Source organism: Hippopotamus amphibius, chromosome 16 (assembly GCF_030028045.1).
Source record: "Hippopotamus amphibius kiboko isolate mHipAmp2 chromosome 16, mHipAmp2.hap2, whole genome shotgun sequence".
In the NCBI taxonomy this organism is placed as follows: domain Eukaryota; kingdom Metazoa; phylum Chordata; class Mammalia; order Artiodactyla; family Hippopotamidae; genus Hippopotamus; species Hippopotamus amphibius.
The window spans coordinates 4,498,218-4,526,203 of NC_080201.1; the positions used below are offsets into that span (position 1 = coordinate 4,498,218).

Below are 27,986 nucleotides of genomic sequence, written 5' to 3' on the forward strand. Positions count from 1 at the left end.
CTGAGCTGACACCTCCTCCCCGTCCCACCTTCCCGCTTCCCACCCCCAGCACGCCCCAGCTGCAGCACGTCCAGTTTAAGACCATCAGGCGGTTAAAGCTATGAATCATGCATGAGTAGGCAAGTTCATTTCCATTTTATGATGAGCAGCCTTACTGTGAGAATATGTGCAATGGGTACATGCCGCCCAGAGGCAACCCTGGAAGACATCCGTACCAACCGAGACGCTGACCTCCGTCTCAGAAACGGACCTCACACAGCTCACGATGGCACGGTAGATGTGGGAGCTGCAAGGTCAAAGGGATTGCTAGGTGGGCCTTGTTTCCAAGACAGTAAAACAGGGACCTGGAGCTAGTGAGTGGCTCCCACGAAGTCACCCTGCCAGGCAGGGTCACGCTGGGGTTGAGAGCCAGGGGTCCTGTCTCCAGGTATCTCTGGGGTCACGCACTATTGAGCTGGGCATGACCTCCGGGGGTCAAATCACTTTTTACCCAACGGTTTCTGAGGCTTAGCAGAAAGCAGAGGAATGTTCTTCCAGGTTGGCTGAAAGGGAAGCAAAGAAGAAATGAATATGAGCCGCTGCTTTGGCAGAACAAGGGGTTGCAAGTGGGGGTCTTCCTCACCCACCAGAAACACCAGAAAGATGCGCTTCTGCTAAGGCTACGTTCTTAACTCACGGCCAAGTCTCTCTGGGTACCGCCTTCCCCTTCCCTTTCTACCTGATCCTATGTGGATCTTTCTTACAATCTTGGTTGTTCTAGAGTCTTTTTGCCGTTTTCCAGTTTGTTTTCGTGAGCGTTGCCCCACGCGGAGATGGGTTTTTGATGCATTTGTAGGGGGAGGGGGGTTCCGCGTCCTCCTACTCCAGCAGCTTGATCTCCCCCCCCAATTACTTAGTTCCTAATGCATCCCTGCCCATCACTCCTATTTTACAGATGAGGAGACTGAGGCTTGGAGAGTGGAAGTCATTTGCCTAAGATCACCTGGTGGTAGAGGAGGAATTTAAACCCAGCTCTGGCCGGCTGGTTCCTAAGAGCCATCCTAAACCGTCCCTCACTGTCCTGCTCCTTCCCACCGGCCCCAGCACGTCCCTGTGTAAGGTTCACAGACTCAGGCGGGCCAGACCCATTCCAAGGACTGTTCCTGTCATCAGCAGGTAATAGACAAGCTGGCATCCGTCCCAGGCTCTAGATTTTCCTGCAGGACTCACACCTGAATATTCTGGAATCTAAAACCTGATGTTGCCTTTCAAGGACACCGGGGGGAAGGGGGGGAATAACCTGCTTTCAAGGGCTTTTGTTTACCATGTGTAGCCTTGAGCTTTCACAGCGCTGGGTGGGTGTTCAGGTTTTACTGGCCCAGATCCCCAGATCTTTGCATCCACCTGCATCTCACCTTGGAGAGCTTAGGAGAGCAGAGCCCATGCCTTCCTTACCTGGTCACCTCTGGTGCCAGCCTCCCCCACCATCGTTCTGTGATGGTGGCCTCCCTGGGGTTTCTCAGAGCAAGATTTTTCCTGCCTCGGGACTTCTGTCCTTCCCGCTCCCTCTGCCTGGGCGCCTGTGTCAGATCATGGCTCAGATGTCACGTGCTCACAGCGGCCTTCCTGACCCCCATCTGAAGCAGCTCCCTCCCTACCCAGCCACCCTGCATCATCGCCTGTCTGTCCAGCTTCCTTCACGACACTATTACAGGCTGTGCCTTTCTTGCTGATTTACTGGTTGACTGGTTTAGTCTCCTACTAGGACGTAAGGCACCGAGAGCAGGAGCCCTGATTTATCCTTGGCGGCACCCCAGCACCACGCCTGCACACCGGAGATTTCCACGAATGACTGTTGAGCCCCTGGGCCCCTGGTTCATGCCTGAGAGTTGGCCCTGGATAGGACCGTGTGGCGGAGGGAGGGAGACAGACAGACCAACTCCACAGGACAGGGGAGGGCTTGTCTGCTGTTCACGGAGGCGTGAAGGCAAAGGAACGTGTGAGCTACAACCTAGTCTGGTCCTTGGATTTAGGGCCACGGGCTCTAGAAGCGTCCACTTCTGATCACACCCAAAGCTTCGATATGTTCACTTTGAAATTATAAGGCCATTTTCAAATTCTACCCGCAGGTAAAGCCCTACACTTGCCCTCCCACTTGTCAACGTTGTGATGGAAGCTACTTCGGACACCTGGCTGCCCAGAGCCACCTGCTGTCACTGACCCGCCACGCCTCACACTTACCCACTGCCGTCACTTTACTGAAAGTGCCTGTGCTGCCCTTTCCCGTGTTCTGCCACGTTCTTGGAGGCGCCCTCTGCGAAAAGATTTGGGCTCTGTCAGGGCAGGTGTGTTGATTCCCGCTCAGATGCCCACGGCTCACCAGCCAAGCTAAGTCCAAACACCTCGGTCTGGACCTGCCCCTCTCCTCCCCGACATGAGCTTCCCAAGCCCTCACCTGCGCCCCCTCCTCCCCATGGCCACCGCCTGTGAGGTCTGCCCTCAACTCCTGCCATCTCCCCCCCCACCCCATGCTCACAACGCACACCGGCTGCTGTGATGGCCAAGTTGCTTCAACCTCAGGATGTTCACATCTGTTGTTCCTCTGCCCACTGTTTCTTATTCTTCATATTGGGCTTCACTGTCCCTCCTCAGGAAGCCTTCCTGGACATCCTAGGGTAAGGTGTCCTTTTCACAGTGTCCTGAATGTGACCTCAGTGGTCCTGATCACCGTCATCACTAAATAACCACTTGGACCTTATTCATGGTTTTTTTTTTCCTGTTTGATATTAGCTGCATGATGACAGGGACTGGGTCTGTCATGTTTATAATGTAGCCTCGACCTCCAGCATAGAGTGAAGGGTAATTTTTGATAAATATGTACTATTAATGCTTTAAAAAGTTATGGTGGATGAATGGAAGGATGGATGGATGGATGAGTGAATAGATGGATGGATGGATAGATGTGTGGAAGGACAGATGGATGGATGAATGGAAGACGGGATGGATGATGGATGGATGGAGATTACATGGACAGATGGATGACTAGATAGATGGATGGATGGCTGGGTGGAGGACTGGATGGCTGGGTGGATGGATGGATAGATGGATCAATGGATAACCGGATGGATGGTTGGCTGGAAGGATGGTGTCGACCATATTTTCCAACTCCCTGAATGAAAGTAGGAGGAACTTCTGCATGTCTAGTCCCAGGTTCTGATGGTTAGCATGAAGCCATGTTTGCTGAAGCTCCTCTTTTGCCCACCATCAGACAACAGGGCTCCTACTTTATTTCCCAATCCTAGCTCCCATTTTGTCCCCAGTAGACATCCCTGAGCTGCTGCCTCAATCCCAGCCTGCAGTCTGGGATGGCCCCTGCCCACGTGGACGATGCTCAGGCTGGAGGAGAGATTTTTCACAACAGAAGCATCTTGGCCTCCTAGCACCTCACTCTCAAAGTGCCACGTGACGGTATAAGAGCAACCAGGGAGAATAGTCATTTTCCTTCACAGCAGCTTCAAACTGGAGCTCTCAGAACAGTCCAGGGGGTTTCTTTCTCTTCTTCACCCCAGAAATGCCCACTGCCCTTTTAGTACCACCTGCAAGGAAAGAACAGTTCTTCTCTTACCTGGATATTCTTTGTAAAATTTGTGTTGTAAGAACCGCCCACCTGGAAAAGAGGTGAGAGGATTAAACTCCTTTCGGGGAGTTTATAAGGTCAAAACTATTTTCATAACAATGCTAAGAAATTATGTGCGTTTTTCACTGTCATTCTCTCACGAGTGTACCGTGGAATTTTCCAGAAGCTACATGACGCGTGACACGGCAGCCGATCAAACGCAGAAGCAGATGTGAAGACCCAGTTTTCTGAATTCACATATGACAACTGCGAACATGCAGAACAATGCCACTCTTCTCACTTGGTGTGGGTGTTGGAAAAGAGTCATTTTTAAGAAAAATATTATTTCTGTTTACTCCGTAATGAGTTCATCATTGACCTTTAAATCACTTAACACGTAAATATTTGGAATGTCTCAGCTTTACTTTCGAGCGTGGTAAATAGCCACAGCCATAGCCCACACGAGGTTCTACGGGGGTCTCAGTATTTTTTGAGTATAAAGTTTGGGAACCACTCTCATAAGAGAGGAACTAGATGCAAATTCCAACATACTGTTTAGCAAATGCCAGTACAACATACGGTCGCAAGGAAAAGTAAACAGCACGTTTTTGAGTCCGTTCAAAAGAGACTTGAGTGTCATTACTGCAAACAAAACAACTCGACTGTGAATCTTCACGGCTCACTGATCCACTCTGAGCCTCAGTTTTCTCACCTGGAAATGGGCATAAAATTAATACCTCACGTTATCGTGAGGGTTAAAAGAAAGGATTTCATTGGAAACACAGATGTGCAAATACTAGCAGGAACCATATAAAACTGCCACCTCGGTGTGTAAAAAGTGGTCACCTCTTGGCAATTTCATTTGTCTGAAATTACTAAGAATTCCCACCACCCAGTTCTCGCTGTTGATACTCAACCACCCCACCGCCTTCCTCAGCCCCCACCCTATCGTGACAGGAAAACATTTTGTGGTGGGAGTTGGGGAAATGGAACGTGGGAGAGTGGAGAAGTCTGGCGTTTCACGTGGCAATGTCTCCAGTGGGAAACTCGCCCCTCCCGCTCCGCGCATCCGCCTGATCTGCCTGCTGTCAGGTTAATTAATGACATTTTGCACTTGAAACCAATATGATATGCCAATCACATCTCAATAAGAATCATATTTACGGACTCAATGGGCATTTTGTTTTCCTTCTGTTCTGTGGCCAACCTAAAAATCCGGGTGTCCAGAACCAGCACTGACATTTAGCGTACGAGGCGACAGAACCAACGGCCAATCCGCACCCCGGGGCAGAGAGCTTATCAGCCACCTCAATGACTACTGCTTACAACGATTTTCCAGATTTTCCATTTACAAATATTTTCCTAAACAAATGGCCAAATTTTTCCAGGCCGGAGGCTCTCCGAAACATTCCTGCTCCTCCCTTCTCCCTGGGGATGAATTCTGGCCCCTGATGCCACGGGAAGGAGACGGTGGTCTGTGTAGAACTGGACCCCTCCTCACACCAGGTGTGTTTACCAAGTGTCGTTTTTACAAAATAAAGCTATTGGTTTGAGCCCCTGCTCATGGCTGTGTGACCATGTTATCCTTCTCAGGCAGCACCCGGTGAAGCCACTCTGTCAGCGGGGAGCGTGGGGACCCATCTCCCACATCTCAGCCTTGGATGGTCAGCCTCAGAACGGCATGGAACCCACTCAGAAGATGCACTGGGTGGGGGGATAAACTAGGCATTTGCGATTAATATATACGCACTACTCTATGTAAAACAGGCAACCAACCAGGACCTACTGTATAGCACAGAGAATTCTACTCAATATTTTATAATAAACTATAAGGGAAAACAACTGAAAAGGAACATATATATATGTGTGTGTGTATATCTGAATCACTGTGTTGTACACCTGAAACTAACACAACATTGTAAATCAACTATACTTCAATAAGATAATAAAATAAAATAAAATAAAATAAAATAAAATAAGAAGATGCACCGAGGACCCCAACCCCGCTCTCCGAGAAATCAGATCTACTGCCTGTGTCAATCTTCATTTTCCTCTCAAGAAAGACGTTAACTCCTCAAACGTCAGGGTCCAGGCTGCACTCAGAACAGTCCTCAGCCCCCTTAGCAGCCGACTCTCAGCGGAGACCTGTATCTTAGGCGTGGGCATGAGATCTGCAACTTACTCTCAGACAGTCCCCGAAATCACTATGTAGATTTACAGAGAGAGGGAGAGGCCGGGAGAACACAATACAGGAAACAGCATTTAACAATCGGGGCGGAGGGGCCAAGCGACTCTCCTCGCCACTTTTCTATAAGTCAGAGATCACTTCAAATATGCAGTTTTTTAAAAACTTAAAATCAAAGGCTGGGGCTTCCCTGGTGGTGCAGTGGTTGAGAATCCGCCTGCCAATGCAGGGGACACGGGTTCGATCCCTGCTCCAGGAAGATCCCATATGCCACGGAGCAACTAAACCGGTGCGCCACAACTATTGAGCCTGCGCTTTAGAGCCGGTGAGCCACAACAATTGAGCCCATGTACCACAACGACTGAAGCCCACGCGCCTAGAGCCTGTGCTCCGCAACAAGAGAAGCCACGGCAAGGAGGAGCCCACGCACCACAACGAAGAGTAGCCCCCACTCGCTGCAACTAGAGAAAGCCCGTGTGCAGCAATGAAGACCCAACACAGCCAATAAATAAATAAATAAATAAATAAATAAATAAATAATTTACTTAAAAAAAATCAACGACTTCTTCCTTGGTTACCCTGGGATAGGAGTATCCCTCTCCTCCCTGAGACCGTTGCTCCAAGGGAAGCTGTTGGAATTTAAGATGTTTCCAAACTTCTGTACAATTACCAATAATTATTGCTAAGTGACAGCCCTCCGGGGACAAGGCTAGAGGAAATACTACTTACATTTCCACCTAGAAGGCTCCCATTCCTGTGGGTGGGGGAGGACACACACCCATGGGCTTTGGAGCAGGTGGCCAGGCTTGGAATTCTCACTCTGCTCCCTGCTAGGTGTGTGTGTGGTCCGGGTACATTTCTGATCTCAAGTCCTCCCTCTTTCGGAAGACAGGTGATGGCGGCGCACACTGGTTGAGGACCTACTCTGTGTCAGGTGCGGCCCTAAGTGCTTTATAAGTCTTCTCTCATCCAAGCCTCATCACTACCCCAAGAAGCAATTTCTATCGTGACCTTCATTGCTCCATTTTACAGATGAAGAAACTGAGGCCAAGAAAGGTTAGGTCAGCTGCCCAAGGTCGCCCAGGAAGAAAGCCGGAGAATTTGAACCCGCTTCAATGGCCTGCAGTCTTCACCACACTCGACGCTGCTCCTGGTTGTACTTCTGCCTGGGCAGGCTCGTACGAAGGCTTAGGGGAGCACCCACAGGGCCTCAGTCAACCCTGGGCATCGTCGGTGCCGTCACCTGACTGTCTCTTCATTTATCTCCATCCTCGAAGTGGGTCCTTTTTGAACTGGTTTGGTCCCTTGAGAACTTGTTTGAATTTGTTTGGCTCACCCTGGTCTTGGAGGTCACGTAACTGAATGAGTAAGATCAGGAGATGCGAAAGACCACGTAATTTCAGGCCTTTCCAGTTATAAAAATGACATTTCGATTCACAGGACTCCTGACTCCCCCCCCAACCCCCAGCACTTTTGGAAAGACTGCTCCTTCCAGTAGGTTCCTACAGGCTGGCCTGTCCTTGGGGTTGTACATCCGCAGGACTGCGTACCTTGTCCAGGTCTGGAATAACGTGGTATCTACAGACGGCAGTGGTGCCAACAGGAGAGATTCAGTCCTGTGCTTGAGAAACTGCAGACATAGTTTACATGGATCAAATCATTAGCTCCTCAAAGAGTCCGTGAAGTACCTTAACTTTTTTTTTTTTTTTTTTGGCGGTGTCACAGGGCATGTGGGATCTTAGTTCCCAACCAGGGATGGAACCCGCGCCCCTTGCAGTGGAAGCGCCGAGTCCTAACCACTGGACCGCCAGGGAAGCCCCAGCTTAACTACGATATTATTAGCCCAGTTTATGGATAAGGAAAGTGAGACCTGGAAAGGCTGGGCTCTTTGCCACACACAGCAGTGAGGGGCCAAGTGGTCACTGGAACCCTGGCTGTCTGGCTGGGGAAGCCACGCATAACCGTAAACAGCAAGTAGAATGTGGGAGGAATCTCAGGCTCCCGGTTGGTTGCGATCCTTTTATACGTGAGTTTTTTCAAAGCTCAGAATTCCAGGAACCAGGATTCCCGAGACAGTCCCATGTCTCCTAATTCTATTATCTGCGATGACGCTGATGCTAAATGTGTAACAGATGTAAAGTCTATGTTTTTCTTGAAACACCTCCAAGAAATAAATTCTCAAATCAGGGGAAAACACTTTGGCTGGTAATGCACGTGGTGGGTTCTTTGGGCCAATAGGGTGACTGTGATTGTCCTGGATTTTGACGGAGGTGCTGTCCTTAGCTATTAGGGCTAAGAGATGCTAAAGGGGGTACCCGGGCCCTGAAGGGTGCGCTCTCAAAGTTCCAATGAGCTCAGCTCTGACGTGGTTACCCTACATCTCCCGGAAGTTCCCGATTCTTCGCTTGCCACATGTTTTTTGCAAATTCCACGCCTAACCTCTTGACCTTACGGCTTGCATGCATGAGGTAGGGGTGGCTTTTAGGTCTCCCGAGCAGTCCCTGCTCTGTTGCCCTTGCCTCCCTGGGGAAAAGTATGCAAACCAAAGCCATGCTATTCACGTCCTTCACTGAACTATTTCCTGCCTTGTCTCCAAAGACAAATACTAATTACGTCACATTGAACAATCCTGGCAGAGGGAAGTTAAGGGTTCTTAGACAATTCAAATTCTGTGCAGTTTAAAATGGATAGATAGATACAAATTATCCAGCGTTTACTGAGCACCTCTTATCTCTTGTGCTGCTCTGGCTTTACACGTAAACTTTCAATTAATCTCCATAACCTAGCATGAATTCAGTGGCCCCATTTTACAGATAAGGAAACTGAGGCTCAGAGCTTTGAAACAACTGACCTCAAAGTCAGCCAGGCAGGAGGTGGCCAAGCTGGGGTTTGCCCGCATCCACAGACGAGGAGGGGGAGGGTGGAGAGGAGCAGGGCCGGGGCGGGGGGGCGGTGGAAGGAGGGCGAGGCCAGGCTCAGGAGCCTGGGGTTTCCTCTGAGCTGGGTCTCCCGTGGGGGGTTCCGGGGAGAGCAGGATGGGGTCGGCATCCACACTCACCTGCCGGCCGGCGCTGCTTGACGCACTGCCCGCGGTTGGGGATGCCCTCAGCCAGGTCACCCGGGCTCAGGATGTGGCACTCGTACCCTGAGGGGCAGAGGAGCGGCTCGGCCCCGTCCTCTGTGGTGCTGCAGGCCTCTGCTGCGGGGGACACACACGCGGGGGGCTCAGGGGCGGCCCCCATGGGGGCAGAGGGGCCGCCTCTCATCTGCACCGCGGATCCCAGGCTGCGCCTGGGGTCTCCGTGCACACACGCGCACACACACACACACACACATTTTCACCGCCCCGCAAGTCCTAACACACACACACACACACACACACACCCCGCCCACCGCTGCACACGTCTGCATGAACAGGGATGCACGAGTTCTCAGCCACACGGCCACAGGCACAGCCGCTCGGCTTCGCACACAGCTGCACACCCTAACTCCCGGTCGCGCACTCGGATGTGCGCAAGGTCACAAGCACAGCTGCACAAACGCAAAGGCGCTCGCTCACAGCCGCAGCCCCGCAGCCGTCCGGGCCCCGCGCCTGCCTGTTGCTCCTTTCAGAAACTCCTCTCCCCGCTCCCCAGACGGAGGCCTCATCGGCAGGGAACAGTGAACCCCTTACGGTGACTTGAGGGCTCTGAAAACCCCAAGCCCCCTCCCTCTGAATTCTCCCCCTGGGGACGAGGCCCCATGGCCAGGGATCGTCAAATCCCTCACTGCTCCGGGATTCTGAGAGCCTGGCCGAGCCCCAGCCTTCCCCTTCCGTGTTGGGGTGAGGAGGGTCCCAGAGGGCTGGGTATTTGAGGACAGGCAGCCCCCCGGTTATCCGTTTTCCGGGGGCAGCTGGAGACGGGGGACCCTGCCTCTGCCGTCGGGTTGGGCGTCACCCTGCAGGTACCTTGCAGCGCCTCCTCAGGGCCATCCAGGAGCCAGCCGTTGCCCCCGAGCCATCGAGGTTTCGGCTGCACCAGCCAGTCTAAAACTGACGAGATAATACGTGGTTAAATCGAGGCCCTCCTCAGGCAGCTGAGAATTCACCTCTTCCCTTTAGTAACAGAACTCTGAGTTGCAGCTAGGCACGGGGTGACCAAGCTGGGGACTACATTTCCCAGCCTCCCCTGCAGCTGGGTGTGGCCATGTGACTGAGTTCTAGCCAATGGTATGTGAGCAGAAGTGCCAATGCCCCATCCCATCTTTCCCTTGCATTGATGCCTGCCTGCTCCCCTCCGTCTCTCTTTCCCGCTTCCTGCAAACCGGGAGCCACTTTGACCATGTGGGGCAACAAGACAGAGGGAACCTGGGTCCCTGGGGGACTGTGGAGCAGAGTCCCCTGCCTGCCATGGACCACTGTTGACTCCAGCCTTTTAACCAAGGGAGAATTAAATATCTAACAGGTTGGACCCCGACTTTCTGGGTCTTTCTGTTACAGCAGCATGGCCTGTTCTCTAACCAATATATTTTTAACAGAAGAGTGTCCCACAGAGTAACCTGGAAGGTCTTCAAAACCCAAAGCAGGGACTGAAAACCCAAATGCCTCTGGGGACAGATAGGTAACATAAAGGAGAAAGGCAGGCTGGGTAGGACCAGGGCCAACTGGAGAGTGTTCCTGCCTCAGTGGGTAAGTGGCTGGTCAGCTCTGGCCAGCTGTTCCCAGAGCTTCTGGATGTTTTTTGTTTGTTTGTTTTTAGCTTTAAATCTGTATTTCAAAAAATATCAACTCTTGGTTTTAAATGTTGGCAATTAATTTTTTTTTAATTTTAAGCACTTTGGAGATCAAATAAAACTGGTCTGGGATCACATTCGTTTATGACCTGTGCTTTAGTCTCATGCCAAAATATGACAAAAATAAAGAGACTGATGTGTGTCTAGCGCCTTTGAAAGCACCTGGATTGGGACTGGTAAAAATGCTGGCTAGCTTTTTCTTTAAAAGAGCACAATATGGTTATACGATGCTTGCTCTCAGTGTGGAAATGGAAACAAGAGAACAAACCAGCAGTTTGCAACTTCCAAACGAGAGGGTCAACATGGTTCCAGAGCCTCTATTTCCAATCTTCTGGTTCTCCCCTCCTTTTCCCCACCGCCTTGGACTTAATGTTAGAAAATGTATTTTCAAAGCTATTTTTTTTTACTAAACAGTAAACTTATTAATCTATCCTGTACAGGGACATGTACACATGTCTCTGTACTTTTTGGAATACTGAAATTTGGTCAAGGCCTCCCATCAATGTGCAGACTCTAAAGGCCTGGAGGCCCAGGGTCTTGCCTCTCTGCTCCCCAACTAGAACTTCCTGGGATCACCTGCTAAATAAACTCCCCTCACCCAAGACCTTATCTCGGGGTCTTCTTTGGAGGGAACCCACATGCAGATTGCAAGGAAGTGTGTAAGCTGCTTAGAACAGGAACAGGGGCCTGGTGCATTTCAAGTCATGTTAGATCAGCAGTTCTCAATATGGAGTGATTTTGCCCCCCAAGGAAACACCTAGCAAAGTCGAGATATAGTTTTGGTTGTCCCAGTGGGGGGTGGGGGGTGCCACTGCCATCTAGTGGGTAGAGGCCAGGGCTGCTGCTCAACGTCATACAAGGCACAGGTCAGCACCCACTCCCCACCCTAACGAGAATTCGCCAGCCCCAGACATCAAGAGGGCCAAGGGTGAAGAACCTTGCGCTAGATATTATTATTATTATTATTCTTAAGGCTAACTAGTATTTTGCCGGCTCTTCCTGCTGGCCAGTGAAAGCTAGGCCTTTGTTGATTCATCCGCTCTTTACTGACTACCTTTTATGTGTCCAGAGACTGTTTTAGGTGATGGGGATACAGGAGTGGATGAAACAAAGCAAACTTCCTGCCTCATGGGGCTGACCTTCAAGTTGGGGGCACAGTCATTAAACAAACAAATGAAACACAATATTCTATATTGGGCTATAAAGAAAGCTGAAGCCGGAAGGCAGTAAGGAACGGCCAGAGGAAAGATTACCATTTAGAGAGGGAAACTTCCCTGAGAAAGTGACCACCTCTGGACTGAGATCTGAAGAAGGTGAGGAAGTGAGCTGTGTGGGTGTCTGGGGGAAGGATGTTCTGGGCAGTGAGGGATCCCACATCCCTACACTTCTCCACAGTCAGAAGACTAAATTGAATCCAGCTCTGCCTGTTGTGTGACTTTGGGCAAGGTACTCAGCTTCTCTGAGCTCCCATGTCTTCAGCCGCAAAAAAAAAAAGGCTGATAACAGTCTCTCTACCCTATGGGACTATGTGAGCATTAAATGAGATGGTGTAAAGAAAGGCTATGTGGAATGTCATGGACAGTTGTACAGTTTGCACACTGCTCAAAAGCACCTGTCCGAGACTGGAATCCCTATGCCCTGTATCAATCCAAAGGAAAGGTCACAGGGGACTTCCCTTGTGGTTCAGTGGTTAAGACTCAACACTCCCAATGCAGGGGGCACGGGTTCAATCCCTGGTCAGGGAACTAAGATCCCACATGCTGCATGGAGTGACCAAAAGAAAAAAAGAAAGAAAAAAAAATCAAAGGAAGGGACATCTTTTTGACTTGTCCAAACAGCTAGGAGTACTTTTATGTGCTTCTGCCACAAGCAGGGGATGCCACTTTGCCTGTCTTATAAAAGGCCCTGCAGGAGCCAGCCTGGCAAGAGGCCGTGCTCAAAGGCAGCACAGACTGTATTACGAACATTATTAAGGGTGCCGAGTCCCTTTTCACTGCTGTGACCTCATCCCAAAGAGAACTGAGTGTTTCCATTCTTACCTTGGCCTTGAGGAGGGGGTAGGCCTCCGTAATGAAGCCCCACTGGGACCACAGCCTCTGGCTGAAAGGACAGTTCAAACAGCCTAGGGTCCTCCAAAGGCCCAGCCCCAAGCAGAACTGAGAGTGGAGGAAACTCTCCTGCCCACTCTCCATTCCTACCCACTTAGGGCCCCTTTTCTCCACTCGGAGGGGAGGTAGCTGTCCTGGTATTCGCCCCAAGCTCCCTTCCCTCCCTGCCCAAACCTCTCCAGGAGGAATCTGAACCTCCTTCCTTCCAAAGATGAACCCCGGAGGACGGTTTCTCCCAAAGAGATTCCCGCTAAGAGTCAGCAAACATCCTATTGATTCTCTGCTCCCTGCAGGGCTGAGCACTTCCGGATGGGGCACTGCGCTTCGAGCTGCGAGCTGCGTGTTCTTCCGGCCCTGCTTCACAGGTGCGGGTTTAAGGCGGTGGATTTGAACCCGGGAATCTGCACGCCCACCTGCAGCGCTAAGGTCTCCATCTCAAATACCCCCAGGGCCAGGCGTCCTTAGTGAAGTGCGGCTGGCGGCGTCCCTGGAAAACTGGAAGCCACTCTGCTACCATCGAGGATCACCTGAGGCTCCAGCACACGGTGGCCCAGGGAATGCGGTCCAGTATGTCTAAGAAAAGCTAGAAATCTAGATTTTACACGAGAAATCTCCCCTATCTTCATAGGAGCGGGCATTTTCCCTGGAACCGGCGTCCCCTGGACTGCAGTTCTCTGCGGGCAGTGGTGAGCCCCGCATACAGCAGGCGCTCAATGCATGCAGCTGGATGCTCGCTCCAGGAGTGCTATGGTCCCATTTCACAGGTGGGCCGGCCCAGGTGGCCCAGGTTGAGGCCCAGTTGTTTCTCCAGTTGGGCTGCGCAGGGCAGGACACTTCCCCCAGCCCCCCTCCAACCCCCTCCACCCCCAGCCCCATCTCCCCCCGGCCCAGGGTGCCTACCTGGCGGGGGCGGCACGGCCTCCAGGCAGGCGTAGGCGCAGCCGTTGTAGCAGCAGCGCCGGTGCCGCGGGCACTCGGAGTCGGCCTGGCAGCGCGCAGCCTGGCAAGCGCCGGGGGGCAGCGAGCGCGGCGGCGGCGGGCAGCGGTCGGGGCGGGGTTGCCGAGGGCCGCCCGCTTCCTCGGCCTGCGGGGAGAGAGGGCGTCAGCGGCGCGGGGCCCATGCTGTGCGCCGCGGGCGAGTCGCTGGGCCTCTCTGAGCCGCCTCGTCCTCGCGTGATCACAGCAAAACCAGCCTCCGGGGGCTGCTTTGAGGATGAAAAGATGCTGTTTTGCTTTGTAATAGCCCCAAACCGAAACTGACTGTAAGCCGGTCAGCAGCACACAGGATAAATGAATCTGGAGAAGAGCTGCGTGTCAAGCATCTATCCTGATGCATGCATGCATGTATGTACATATATGAATATATTTACATATAAAACGGGGTGTATACAGGTATCTATATGTATACAAACACACATAAATACACATGTATATTTCTATATACACGTATGTACATCTTATACTCCATATGTTTATATAGAGCTTTGAGAATTTACAAATCACACACAAAATGAATAAACACATAACAACGTGGATAAACCTCAAAAACATAATATTGAGGAAAAAAAATAAAACCAGCTCACAAGAGAACACACAGTGTGAATCCACTTATATTTTTAGTTCAAAAACAGGCAAAGCTGATGCTGGGTGTGAGAGGTCAGGAGAGTGGCCACTTGGCGAGTGGTGAGCTGAAGGGGGCTGGGGTCCCTGGGCGCTGGCCCCGTTCCGCCTCTTGATCTGGGTGCTGGTTCCACGGTGTGTTCATTTTAAGGGGATTCATGGAGCTGGACTTAGGATTTTCACACTTTTGGTACTATGTTTCCAGGAAACAAAAATATGATATACTATTTAACATATAGGAAGTATGGACGCATGACCAAGAAAATAAGCATTTTAGAGGTGGGGTTGGGAGAGTTGAAGTCACACCAGGCAACCCCCTCTGGGTCTTTGTGACACCAGACTCCATCCATGCCAGGAACACTGTTGTGCTTTGAAGGGGGGGGCTATGGAGGGCAGGTCTTACACGTCCCTACACACACACACACGCACACACACAGAATCGCATATAGAGTAAGCGCACTGGGGAAAAAAACACCCTGGTTTTCCCCGCCTCCTGCTTATGCTTGAACTGCTCCTCCCCTCTAAATGCTTTACCTACTGATCCCCCGATCCCCCCGACATAAACATATTTCAAAATCCTGCCCCTTGTACTGTTCAAGCAAATAATGCACGTCTGCAGACTGGAGTAGCATGCAGCCACTAAGACCTGCTTATGAGAGATCCCCAAGAGATGGTGGTTCGTAAAGAAAGCTAAAGCGTAGAACAGTCTGTATGCTCTGCACCTGTGTTTTAAAATATACATATATACACATATGTAATATGCCTATATTTATACAGGCCTAGAACATCTTTGGAAGGATATACAAGAGTACACAAGCAGCCACCCTCAAAGATTGCCTAGGGGGAGAAGAATTAGGTTCTGAAGCCAAGGGAGATTTCTCCTTATTGTAAACTTTTTTTCTCCTTCTTGCAGGCTCTTTTGCACGGGTTACACACACACACACACACATATATATATATATATAGCCATGAACACATTGATTTTTTTCAATTTAAAGAAGACAAAAAATTTACAAAGTAGAAATACTTAAGAAGAATTATCAATGACAGGAAAAACCTTATGCTATGTTAGTAAAATAGATAAAAGGCAAGCTACACCATGGTACACGCCCCCAAGGGTCAAGGATGCAGGACCCTCCTTCCCCCGCAGCTATTGCTGTGGCTGTGAACTCCACGCACTGCTCCCAATGCCCTGCAGGGGGCGTCGGGTCACCGAGAACGGGTCCCCACCAGGCGCCTCCGCCAATGCGCGCAATCACAAGGACCAGTGGTTCTCAAACTACCTCCCAGGGACCTCCAGGGGCTAAGATTGAGGGCCAAGGGGCAAGGAAACAGTGACCAAGTGGGGTGGGGGGCCAGCCTGGGGAGGGTGGGGCTCCTGGCCCTGCCTGCTTCACCCAAAGAATTCTTCTTCTTCTTCCTCTTTTTTTTAATAGAAGCATAGTTGATTTCCAATATTGTGTTAGTTTCAGACATACAGCAGAGTGATTCAGTTATATATATATATTTTTTTCAGATTATTTTCCATTATAGGTGATTACAAGATATTGAATATAATTCCCCATGCTATCCAGTAGACCCTTGCTGCCTATCTATTTTACGTAGAGTAGTTTGTACTCAGAGAATTCATCTTTTCTCCCTTATATAAATCATTTAATTTGTGAAAAGCAAAAATGACTACAAAGTCAACATTTGGTGGAAACGAAGCCAAAACCATGGGGTGACCTTGGAACTCCTAGATCTTCAACTCCTGGCTCAGCCGTTTTGCCATCCCCTGCTCGGCCAGGCCCCCTAATCCCGTATCCCCAAGAATAACTCCCCAGCTGTGGGCAGGGCACGCAGTCCCAGCAGGTAGCTCACAGTTCATTTTCCTAAGAATTAGGGCCATCGGACCCATGTCGGGGCCCCGCCATTGGAATCCTAATCGGAGGTGACAGCTGCCCCGGCCTCCTTCGGAGGGTGAGGGAGGATGCCTGTGCGTGGCCAGGAAAGGGCGGCTGGTTTTTCCACTTAGCCTGTTTTCACATCAAGCCTCATTTATGAAATTTAACAGAACCTGGAGATCAGACGGGAAACGCTTCCCACCCACCTCCAACGCCTCCCAGGTGGGTGACTTCCTGAGGTCAGCCCCCAGTGGGGGGTGCGTGGAGTGGGGGGGGATGCAAATGTCGTTTCTCAGAATTTGGAGAGAACAAAAGAGATAAGCGCCTTAGAAGTCAAATCGCAGAGTGATTTATGACGGGTGGGAACAACAGCTGGTCCTGGGTGATAAAGACCCGATTTCACTGAGGGGCCTAGATTAAAGGATTAAATGTTTTGAAAAATATTTCATGTCATGCAAGGTGACGCTTACAAAGGGTCCTGAACAAAGGATGTTTCCTGGCGTTCTGAGAAAGAACGGTTTTTATCAACAAAATAAATAGATCAGCTTCCTAGCCCACAGGGGTTAAAGGTTAAAGGCCAAAGTCCTCTGGCTAAAGGTCAGACCCCAGCTGGCCCCATGCCCCTGCCCCTCCACTTCTCTGGCCTCCCTCCTGTCCTTGCACCACTCTCCCCTCGCTCATTCCTGGCCAGCGCCCTGGCCTCTCTGAGGTCCTGCCTCTGGGCCTTTGCACAGGCTGTGCCTCCCTCCTGAGACACTGGCTGGCTCCAGCCCTCATCGGTCTAGGTCTCTGATCACATGTGCCCTTAGCTGGCACTCCCCACCCCCCTCTGCCTGCCTTATGTATCTCCAAACCCCCGATCACCCTTGGGAGGACCGTGTATTGATCCACTGTTGGGTTCATTGTTTTTCTTCCCCTACAACGTGCTCTCCTAGGGACTCGGTCTTCTTCCCACCTGTGTCCCAGCACCTACAACCGTGCCTGGCATAGAGCAGGTGCTCAGTTCATATTTGTTGTGACTGACCATGTGCCAGGCATCCTTCTAGGCCTTTAACCTGCACACTCCCCGTGCAGGCCAGGCGGCCCGCTCTGACGTGGAGCTGTCCCTTCGTGTTTGTTTAACGCTGTACCTTTCCCCCAGCACCTGCACATGCCTTTGGTCATGTAAATCCAGGAGGGGCAGGTCCTGTTTTATCCACACTCTAAAGATGAGGCCCCTCGAGGCTCAGAGAAATAAAGTTTTGCCCAAGGCCACAGGCAGAGAGGGTCATATTACACTCCTCTCTCCTGAAGCCAGAACAAGGCATCCAGAATATAAATCTGGGGTCAGCGTCTGAAGGTTTGCTGGACTCCAACTCCTCTTGCCTTGGAGGCTTCTGTACACTGTTCCCCGAACTCAGAACTCTTCCCTGTCTTTGCCCAGCTAATGCCTCCTCTTCCTTTGGGGCACGAACTTAGGAGCTACATCCCATCTTCAAGTGTACCAAGATGGATGGCGCTACGGCTGTGACCTCCTAAACAGTCAGGGATTTGAGCTCAGGCATGGGAATTAGATGAGTCTGGCTTGGACCCCTGTAGCTGTGTCATCACACAAGAAAATGACCCCTCTGAGCCTCCGTGTTCATCACCTGCAAAATGGGCCCAAAAGTAAAAGCCTGCTGCAGGGAGTTGTGGAGGGAGCGGATGAGATCACACCTGTGGGTGCTCTGCTCAGCGACGCTGAACAGTTGGTTTTACTAGTACTTTTGTTTTTGGTGTTCCCTGCTTCCTTCCTCCTTCCCACCCTTGATTCACTCACACTCATGATGATGCTGTAGGTAAGATGCTGAGGCAGACGAAAAAGAAACCTATGAGCTGGTCCCTGCCCCCGAGGATTTGAGGATCTAACTTAACTAGGGTCTGAAGATGCACATGTGAGAAACCCTCCCGCAGCAATGCCATTATTTCTAAGGAAGGTGGGGGGTGGGGGCAAATTGGCAGAGTTCCTACAGGGAAGCAGCCGCCCCCAGCACTGCTCCCTGAGGGTCACGAGGTAGCGTCCATCCCTCCCCTGCAGTTCCACCTGATGTCTGAGGCACATATTCACCCAATGGGGAAGCGCCAGGCTCAGAACTTCAGCAGGCTGACTCGTAATCACAGCAGGGCAGGCAGCATCTATTAAGCTCCTACTGTGTGCCAATGCTGTGCCAGGTCCTCACGTACTGAATTTCCCTGAATTCTCAGCATAACCCTCTAAGGTCACACTGCTGTTATCAACCCCCTGTACGGATGGGGATAGTGAGACACAGAAATACGAAAGGCACTTGCCCCAGGTCACACAGCTGGCCAGCAGCAGAGGCAGGATTCAAACCTGGGGCTGTCTGACTCTGGCAATTTCCCATCCCGGGAGCCTGGATCTGGGCAGCTGCTTCCCAATCTCACCTGTGAGATTCTTCCCACTTTGTTGGCTCGGGGTCTCCCTCTCTCATATGCCCCTGCCGCCTGCCTGCCTCTGGACCAGCCCCAGCTCTGGACATAGCCACATAACTGCCTCCCCCAGGGATACATTCTGGAAAGAACTTAGCCCGGCTCCCGCTCTCTATAGCCCCAGCCAGCCTCCCCTCCTTTGCCACCCAGCTGAAAATAAAATAACAGCGTGTCAAATCCCAGCTCACCCCAAAGTGACAACATCCTTCACGGACATCCCAGACAACCCATGATCCCCACCTTTTGTTTTCATCCCTGCTAAGGGATGGTATGGCAAGCCTGCTTCCAAGTAGCTGTTCAACATTCAACTATGGTACAGCTTGGACAAGAACGTCCCAGCCCTGCATGCCTTGTTTGGATAAAGATGGTTCCCTTAAGGTTTCAACCTGGTGCCTATTTTTTTCATTCCTTGAGGGGATATTTTTGGAAGCCTCTATAGATGTGCAAAGCCATTCTTCTGCTGATATCTTCAGGAAGCATGTAGGGAAATGCCAGTTCTGGGCTGCCTCAGTGGGAAGCCCAATCCCACGAATCCAAATCCAGAGTCCACTGAAGCAAACGCCTGGATGTCCAACCAAAGGAGGCTGGATAAATAAATAATGGGACATCCATACTTTGGAACGCCGTAGAAGTCTTTGCAAAGAAGACACGGGACTTCCCTGGTGGTGCAGTGGTTAAGAATCCACCTGCCAATGCAGGGGACACGGGTTCAAGCCCTGGTCTGGGAAGATCCCACATGCCACAGAGCAACTAAGCCTGTGCACCACGACTACTGAGCCCACGTGCCGCAACTACTAAGCCCACATGCCTAGAGCCTGTGCTCTGCAACAAGAGAAGCCACTGCACTGAGAAGCCCATGCACCACAACAAAGAGTAGCCCCTGGTCTCCACAACTAGAGAAAGCCCGTGGGCCGCAACAAAGACCCAATGCAGCCAAATAAATAATTAAAAAAAAAAAAAGAGGACCCAGATCTATCATATTCACCACACATCGTTCAATGAAAAATTCATGGTACAAAACAACATGAATAATAAGCCAGACACAAATTCCACATGTTGTACGATCACGTTTACATGAAATGTCCAGAACAGGGACATTTATGGACACAGGAAGCAGACGGTGGTTGCCAGGGACAGGGATGTGGAGGGGAGTGGGGAGCAGCTACTTAGTGGGTTCGGGGTTTCCTTCGGGGTGATGCAAATATTTTGGAACTAGATAGAGGGGGTTGCACAACATTGCACATGTACTAAATGCCACTGAATTGTTCACTTTAACGTGGTTTATTTTATAGTATGTGAATTTCATCTCAATAAAAAATCTTTAAACGATATGAGCAAAATACCATTAAGAAAACTATGTGCTGAGTATAGCTGCTTCATGAAGAAGTCTAGGCATTCACACATACCAAAATGTCAACAGAGCTTTTGTCTTGGAGAATTTAGACCATTTTCACTGATTTGTGACTTTCTGTATTGCCTGAGTGTCTTGTACAGTAAACATCATTGTTTTTATAATCTGGAAAAAAACTGAAACCATTTCCATTTAAGGAGAAAGAATCCAGTCTCCAAAGCTGCCCAGTTTATCCGCATCCCTCCCTCAGCACTCCCACCCCCTTCATTCCCCTGTAAGAGCTTTACCCTTCTTTGGAATGTTCCAGAGACTTAACGGCCTGACCAATAAAAATGCACCGCAGGACTGGTGTGCTTGGTGCAGGAAGAAAGCCAATTTTCCTCTGGAATTCGGATGTCAAAGATCTAAAAATATGTCTCTCCCTGGAAGAGAGGGCTTAGAGTTCAGTGTGAGTCAAATGCCATTTCCTGACACCCTGGGACCTCAGCGCTCGGCTCTGAGAGCAGAGTTTTGTGCATGGCTGATGGGACTTCCTTCAAGAGGTACTTAAAAACCTGGGATCTCACACCAAGACAAGTCATCTCAGTGCACGTCGAGAGCAAGACGAGCAAACTCAGCCAACTCCTCTGGCTGTTGTCCACTGAGCCCTGCTGTGCACCTGAGGGTCTTCTAGAACTTTCTATCCCTTCTCTCCTGTTCTAGAAGGTTTTAATGTAATTTATTCATTCATTTCATGGTAAATTCATTGTTCCCAGGCCTACTCCATGCCAGGCACTGGCTGCATTCGAGGAGAGCTGACCTGAACCAGAAAACACTGTCCCCGCCTTCAGGTTGCTCAGCTCCAAGAGAAGCAACATACATCAACCAAACACCACACAGAAAAAGCAAATGAATTGCTTTTTCTGTTGTTCATCTGCAGAAATATGTAATGAAAAACAAAATAAAGCCAGAATAAAAAACAAACATGCACTTGATAATAAGGGAGCTAAATGTTATGAAGAAGCTGAGAAGTTAAGAAAATATTTCTTTTTTAATTTTTATGTGCTCAAATTTATCCTTTTTTAAATTTTTTGGCCATGCCAGGTGGCATGGGGGATCTTAGTTCCCCAACCAGGGATTGAACCCTGCCCCCTGCATTGGAAGCGCAGAGTCCTAACCACTGGACTGCCAGGGAATTCCCAAGGTTTCCACTCTTTTTTAAAAAAATTATCATGATAAAATACATACAACATAAAATCTGCCATTTTCACTGTTTTTAAGTGCACGATTCTATGGCGTTGATTAAATTCATGACACTGTGCAAACACCACCTCTGTTTCTAAAACGTTTACATCGCTCCAAATAGAAATTCTCTTTTTTTTCTAACTGAAACGTAGGTGGTTTACAATGTTGTGTTAGTTTCTGGAAAAACCCTATTCTCATTAAGCAGTCCCTCCTCATCCCCACCCCCTTGGCCCCTGGCAACGTCTGATCTACTTTCTGTCCCCATGAATTTGCCTTTTCTGGACATTTCATACAAATAGATCCCAGGCTGTGTGGCCCTTTCTTTTCTGTTCTTTTTAAGATTTATTTTCATTATTTATTTTTGGCTGTGTCAGGTCTTAGTTGCAGTACTTGGGATTTTCATTGAGGCATGTGGGATCTTTCGTTGAGGCATGTGGGCTTCTCTCTAGCTGTGGCGCACGAGTTTTCTCTTCTCTAGTTGCAGCATGCAGGCTCTCTAGTGGAGGTGTACAACCTCAGTAGCTGTGGCGCATGGGTTTACTTGCCCCGCAGCATGTGGGATCTTAGTTCCCCAACCAGGGATGGAACCTGCGTCTCCTGCATTGGAAGGTGGACTCTTTACCACTGGACCACCAGGGAAGTCCCTGTGTGTCCCTTGGCGCTTTCTGACTGGCATCTTTCACTGAGCATAGTGTTTCCAGGGTTCACCCATGCTGGAGTGTGTCTCAGTGCTTCCTCCCTTTTCAGGACTGAATAATATTCCACTGTGTGGATGGACACCCCCGCCTTCCATTCATTCTGAGCTTGTGGACGTCTGGGCTGTTTCCACCTTGGTTACCGTGACTAGTGCCGCTAAGACGGTCAGGTAAGTTTCCCTCTGCTTTCCTGCCTCCCCCGCGTGCAGGGTCTCAGATTATAACCACAGGGTCCTGGATGATTTTCTCCTTGTTCGTTTCCACCTGGAATTAATTTCAGGACTGAAACCTCAGGTAAGGAAGCCAGGTTCAGAGAGGAGGAAGTCATCCCCAAAGTCACACCATTCATTTACTTTTTCTTCCTTCCCTCTCCCTGCCACCCATCCGGCTCCTCCCCACATTCATAAACTGCTTCCGAGAGCCTCTGGCGGGTCAGGCTGTGCGTCAGGCCCTCGGGGATGGCTGAGCCTACCGTGGGGCGCGTCCCTGCAGTGTACCACGGCCCCTCTCTCCAGCCCCCAGGGAGGGCCTGCGGGGTCTTGGCCGTAAACACTCCAGGGCCCACTGAGCAGCCTCTCCCCTCGGGATGGGTGCATCCTAGGGGTCCTGATGGTGGAGCCCTACCTCACATCTTTCAAGGAGCAAGGAAAGCCCCCAGGACTCCGGGGGCACAATGACAGCGTCACCCGTCCACGGCTGGAATGGTGTGGGGTGAGTCACTCCCCGCTTTGGCCTGAACGTCCTCATCTGGGAAGAGCCTACCATCGGGGCTGCTGGATGCAAGCAACAGAAGGCCGTTGGTTCCCAGAGGCTGACCGCATGAGTGTCCTACAGCTGCTGTAACAGACACCACCGACTGGGGGGCTTAAAGCGGTGGACGTGTGTGCCCTCCCAGTTCTGGACACCAGGCGTTCAAAATCAAGGTGCCGGCAGGGTTGATCCTTCTGAGGCTGTGAGGGAGAGCCTGTTCCACGTTTCTCCCCTGGCAGTCCTTGGAGTTCCTTGGCCTGAGACGCATCACGCTAATCTCTGCCTCTGTCTCCCCGTGTGTCTCGGTCTCTGTGTCTCGTCTTCTTTTCAGCTAATCAACCACATTGGATTAAGGGCCTGCCTGATTCCAATGTGTCATCATCTTCACTGATTATGCTACAATGAGCCTCTATCCAAATAAGGTCACACTCACAGGCACCAGGGCTTAGGACTTGAACAGATCTTTTTGCCGGGAAGGGGTAAAAAATTGAACCCACAACACAGAGCAGAGACTAGGATTTTACTGCAGTTCGTCTGTTTGCAAGGGGGTCCCAGGCAGCTCCAGCAGGGCAGTGGGGTCCTGAGGCTGGGAAGGGGGCCACCTGGGGACCATTAACGCTCAGGTGACTGCCCTGGGCACCAGCAGCTCGAACCTGAGGGGAACCTCTGAGAAACTGTCCAGATGGCTCTTCAGGGGCGTCCCACCCCGGGCTGAGGAGCTGGGCTGTGGTCCTTTAACTCCGTTTTCTCCCGTGGTACGGACTCAATCATTTCACATTGTCTTGCGTGCCAGCCAAGAATGCATTGAGGACAGAGCTCACAGGATGAAGGTAAGGATGTTGGGATTTAGGGAATGATGAGAGCAGAGGGAACGTACCCACAGCTCCAGGCCACCTGCCTCTACCGCTCTTGCTAACTTAGCAAAAAATAAAAGATGCTCTAGAACGCTCTTCAGCTCACAGAAGTAACAAGGGAAAGGAGGACCAGCCTGGGGAGGCCGGGGAACATACCCCGCACAGGCTGCCCCTCCCACAAGGCCTCTGCGCTGCTCTGGGCAGGCTAATTGCATAGGGGCTCCCCGTCTGGCAGGATGTGTTACGCCCTCGCTCTGGGCTGCTGCAGCCCCGCACGGCCCTCTCCACTGGGCAGGCACCTTCGGGCAGGGTGCAAACCGCATCACCATTTCCAGCTGCCCTGGATGGGAGCTTAGAGGACAAAACAGACCCACGGGCACAGTGACACATGGGGACCATCGGGCCACCCGACCCCAGGCCGACATGGCAGCTACAGCAACTGCCCCCGTGGATCTGTTCAGAGGATCCTGAGAGAGGACGCGTGGCGCACGCCTGGCCTGACACGTAGGAAGCACTCGGTAAAGTACTGTCTTTATAACTTTCATCGAACGCCAGGAAAGCGAATCCCAAAACACCGGCTCCGCAGAACTGACCCTGAGCTCCCCAGAGAGGCTCTCGGGCCACCGACGAACATTCCACTTCCTAGCCTATTCCATCCCCTCTTATCTAGCCTCGTAAATATCTGGCTCTGTCTGTTTTGTTTTTATTAGTGCACAAGAGAGGTGTTCCCCAGCCAGGCACCGAGCTGAAGGCTCTCATGTTCTTTCCTCTGGACTGCAAAGTAGCACTGCTGTCTCTCACGCTGCAGACGAGGAAACGGAGGCTCACAAAGGACAAGCCTTCTTCTCCTTACAAGCCTCCCGAAAGGGCCTCCCATGTCTTCCTCTCTGACACTGTCTCTCTGGCAGGAAAATGCATATAGCATCCAGGAAATCCCCAGGGGCCTCTCTCTGCGCACTCTGCCAAGGGGCGGGGCTTCAGGAAGGGGAGGAGCCTAATGCAGGATGCAGGTCGCCGTGTGCTGGTCCAGGTTTAACACCCAGCTCTCCATGTGCAGCCTTTGCCAGTTTCCGTGGTGTAAATACTCCCACCGGGGCTGCTCTCAAGCTACCAACGTGAGGCCACTGACTGAGGAGTTGGGAAGGGAAGTGTAATAGCGCCTCGATAGATGGTGTTTCTACCACGCAGATGCCACAGACACGAGTGACCCCTCGAGCAGGGAGAATGGTAAGAATGCTACCAAAGTAACCCGGAAGTGATATGTTTCTAGTAAGGAGGACTTCCTTCCTTCCTTTTTCATATAAATTATATAAGTTTATATGACTTAATTTTTAATAAGGGCTCTGTTTACCTCTCTGGAGTGGGTACAAGCTGGCTTCAGCATAATCCTGGACACCCGCCTCTCCTCGCCCTGACCTGCCCCAGAGGCCAAGGCGGAAGAGCTGACCCAGCTTGGGGTGGGGCAGTGGGGGCCACGTGGGAATGTGTGGGGGCTGCTTCCTGTTACTCCTAAATTCCCTGTCGGACATTTGCATGGAAGTTAGAACTGAAAGGGTTCTGGGGGTCATCTGATCCTCTGTCTTCTTCTCCCAGGTAATGACCTCAGGCCCAGAGAGGGGCAGCGAGCAGCCCGAGGCTGCACAGCTCATTAGAGATGTCGCGGATAAACTCCCGGGCCTGGCGCCTGGCCAGCCTCGCTAACCTCTGAGCCACACCGACAGCCCGTCTTTCCCCAGGCACATTTCTCTGAGGCACATTCTTGGCACAGAGCTCTGTGTCTGGGCGCCAGGGAGGGATGCTGATGTCTCTTGATAACGGGGAAGAGTCCCAATCCGGTGAGTGCAAACTCAAAGTGCTTGCGTTTTGACAAACGGTGGCTGAAAGTAATCTGGTTCCTGAAGCCCAGCCAGGCCTGTGTTTTTAAGGACTCCCCCCGACCCCCGGTGCACGTCGTCCCCAGCCTCCTAGCCTCCTCATTCCTCCTGGTGAGATGTCATGGCTTCAGCCCCTATGATGTCCCAGGACAAGGTGGAGATAAGGACAGATGATGTACTAGAAATCTCTCTGAGGTCCTAGAGCCAAAGTACGGGATACCTTGAGGCCTAAATCATCCTGTTGGGCCAGCAAAGAGCACGGGGGAGTCCAACCTGACAAGGGTCTCTCTCCTCCCTCCAAACACCTACCACCATGTCACTTGCTACTGCACTTTTCTACACCTGTGTGGCCTCCTGCCTGACCTGTAGAGTGTGAGCCCTGGAGGCTGAGATTAGCCTCAATAGAGTTTCATTTCACACCATGCCTGGGGTCATTAAACATTCCCCTCTCCCTCTTCTCCACCCGGCAAACTCCTATTCATCCTTCAAAGCCCTGGGTTGAATGTCTGCAACCTTGGAAAACCCTCCCTGACTCTCCTGGGGCAAAGCTACATACATTCCTCTGTGCTTCCTTTGCATTTGCCCATAATTTACCCACAAGAATGTATGGGACACCTACTTCATGGCAGGCACCTGGCAAGGCACCAGGAACATTGCACTGAATGAGACAGAATCAGGCCCTACTATGAGGAACCTACATTCCACCTGGGGAGGCAGACACCAACCCATTTCATAATTATTTGAGTGAAAGTCACCGAGGTGCATGGACCACTGAATATGTGCCGTGTTTGATGGCTGTGAAGTTATTTACCCCTCACCATTGGGTTGAGAGCACTGGTAGTATCCTCCTGAACCTTCTATGCCTCTGTGCTCCCTTTTGGGGTAGGGAACCTAAAATGACACCCTCCCCACCCCCACTCTCTCTCCTGGTCCCCCTCCTGCCTTATTTCCTTTCTCGACACTTGTCACCAAACACGCTACATCAGAGGTACTGTGGGTTTGGTTCTAGACCAACACAAGAAAGCCAATCACATGAATTCTTTGATTTCCCACTGCATCTAAAAGTTATGTTTACATTATACCATAGCACATTAAGCGGGCAATAGCATTGCGTCTGAAAACGCCATGTGCACACCTTAATTAAAAAACACCCTATTGCTGAGAAACACTAACCATCCTCTGAGCTTTCAGTGAATCGCGATCTTTTTGTAACAGTCCCATCAAAGTTCACTGATCACAGATCAACATAACAGATAGAATAAGAATGAAAAAGTTTGAAATGGTGCGAGAGTCACCAAAATGTGACACAGAGACACGACGTGAGCAAGCGCTGTTGGAAAGATGGCAGCGACAGACTTGCTCGAGGCAGGGTTGCCACAAACCTGCAATTTGTAAAAATTCAGTATCTGCGAAACACAAGAAAATCAGGTGTGCTTATATACACTGTCCTTTCAGTTCTCGTTCATTCTCTGCAACCCCAGGCCTGGGGGGTAACATGAGTTCCCCAACGCTTGGGAATACAAGTCTGTATCCCCACAGCCTAGGGCCACAGTGGCCTGCGGAAACAGTGACCATCAGGCATACATATGTGTTGTAAGGAACACATCAATCTGTCCTTTTCAGATGAGATCACTGGTGCTCAGAGATGCCAGATGACTTTTCTGAAGTCACACAGCCTGTGAGCAACAGAACCTGGATTCAAACGTGGGCAGGGCTGCAGGGTGCAGGCGTCTCGCCTCTCGCCATGGCATGCCATCCCTTTGTATTATTATTACGTGTCACCCAACTGCCTCCCCCTTCAGCTATGCCACCCTTGAGGGTGGGAGCTGGTGTCTCCACGTTGTACCCACAGGACCACACACAGCCTGCCCCGAGCAGCTTCCACTAAATATTTCCTGAATGAGTCAGGAGCTGCACGGAAGCAAAATTGCACCCTATCGACATTTAGTTATGGATTGTTGAGACACAACACTCAGTTTTAAATCCTCGGACTCTTAAATCAAGTGCTGTTCATCAGGAGAAAGTAAACTTGGGTAGACAAAAGCATGTCACTGCCCCCCTGTGCATTTTTAGGGGCCCCTGGCTTCTTTACTCCCAGGCACGGAGCCTTTTGAGGGCTGTGAGTTCCATTTGCCCCCTACCTGACTTTGGCACAACTCAGATAAAGGAAGATGCCTGCTCTGTCCTGCCCGTGTCTGGGGGGCCCTTGCACACCGTACGGTGCGGGGATCGCCCATCTTCTCCCAGCGCCCCCAGCCCTGGCACTTACGCGGGACCTCTCCGCCAGCCTCGCGTACAATGCCCGCTTCCAGATATTCTTGGCAGACGCAGCTTCAAGGAGCAGCAGCGGCAGCAGGAAGCACAGCGTCCAGCTGACCTTCCTCTGGCCGCTGCCCATCCTGTGGCTGGAGAGCGGTCCTCTGGCCGGGTGGGTCCTGGAAGTGGGGAGCAGAAGTGTGCACGGTCTGCCGGTTGGTCTCAGCTCCACTCAGCCGGGTCCTGGGGATCATGTGTCCACGCCCAGCCCAGGCCCCCACCCCCACCCCCAATGGGGGCGGCCCGCCGGGCTATTTTTAGCTTGCCCTATTGCATCTGGCCCCAGAGACTC

The 27,986-nt window shown here is 51.1% G+C and overlaps 1 protein-coding gene across 1 annotated transcript; it reads right to left on the reverse strand.

Moving 5' to 3' along the window:
* Nucleotides 1-76: 76 nt before the first annotated feature.
* On the reverse strand, nt 77-27,979 carry WFDC1 (WAP four-disulfide core domain 1). The gene is given in 8 exon segments (XM_057713096.1): nt 77-542; nt 2,221-2,293; nt 3,605-3,646; nt 8,839-8,979; nt 9,730-9,813; nt 13,562-13,745; nt 27,648-27,795; nt 27,797-27,979. Coding segments are annotated over 7 exon segments (750 nt in total). The 5' UTR covers nt 27,889-27,979; the 3' UTR covers nt 77-542; nt 2,221-2,234.
* Between the last annotated feature and the right edge of the window lie 7 nt (nt 27,980-27,986).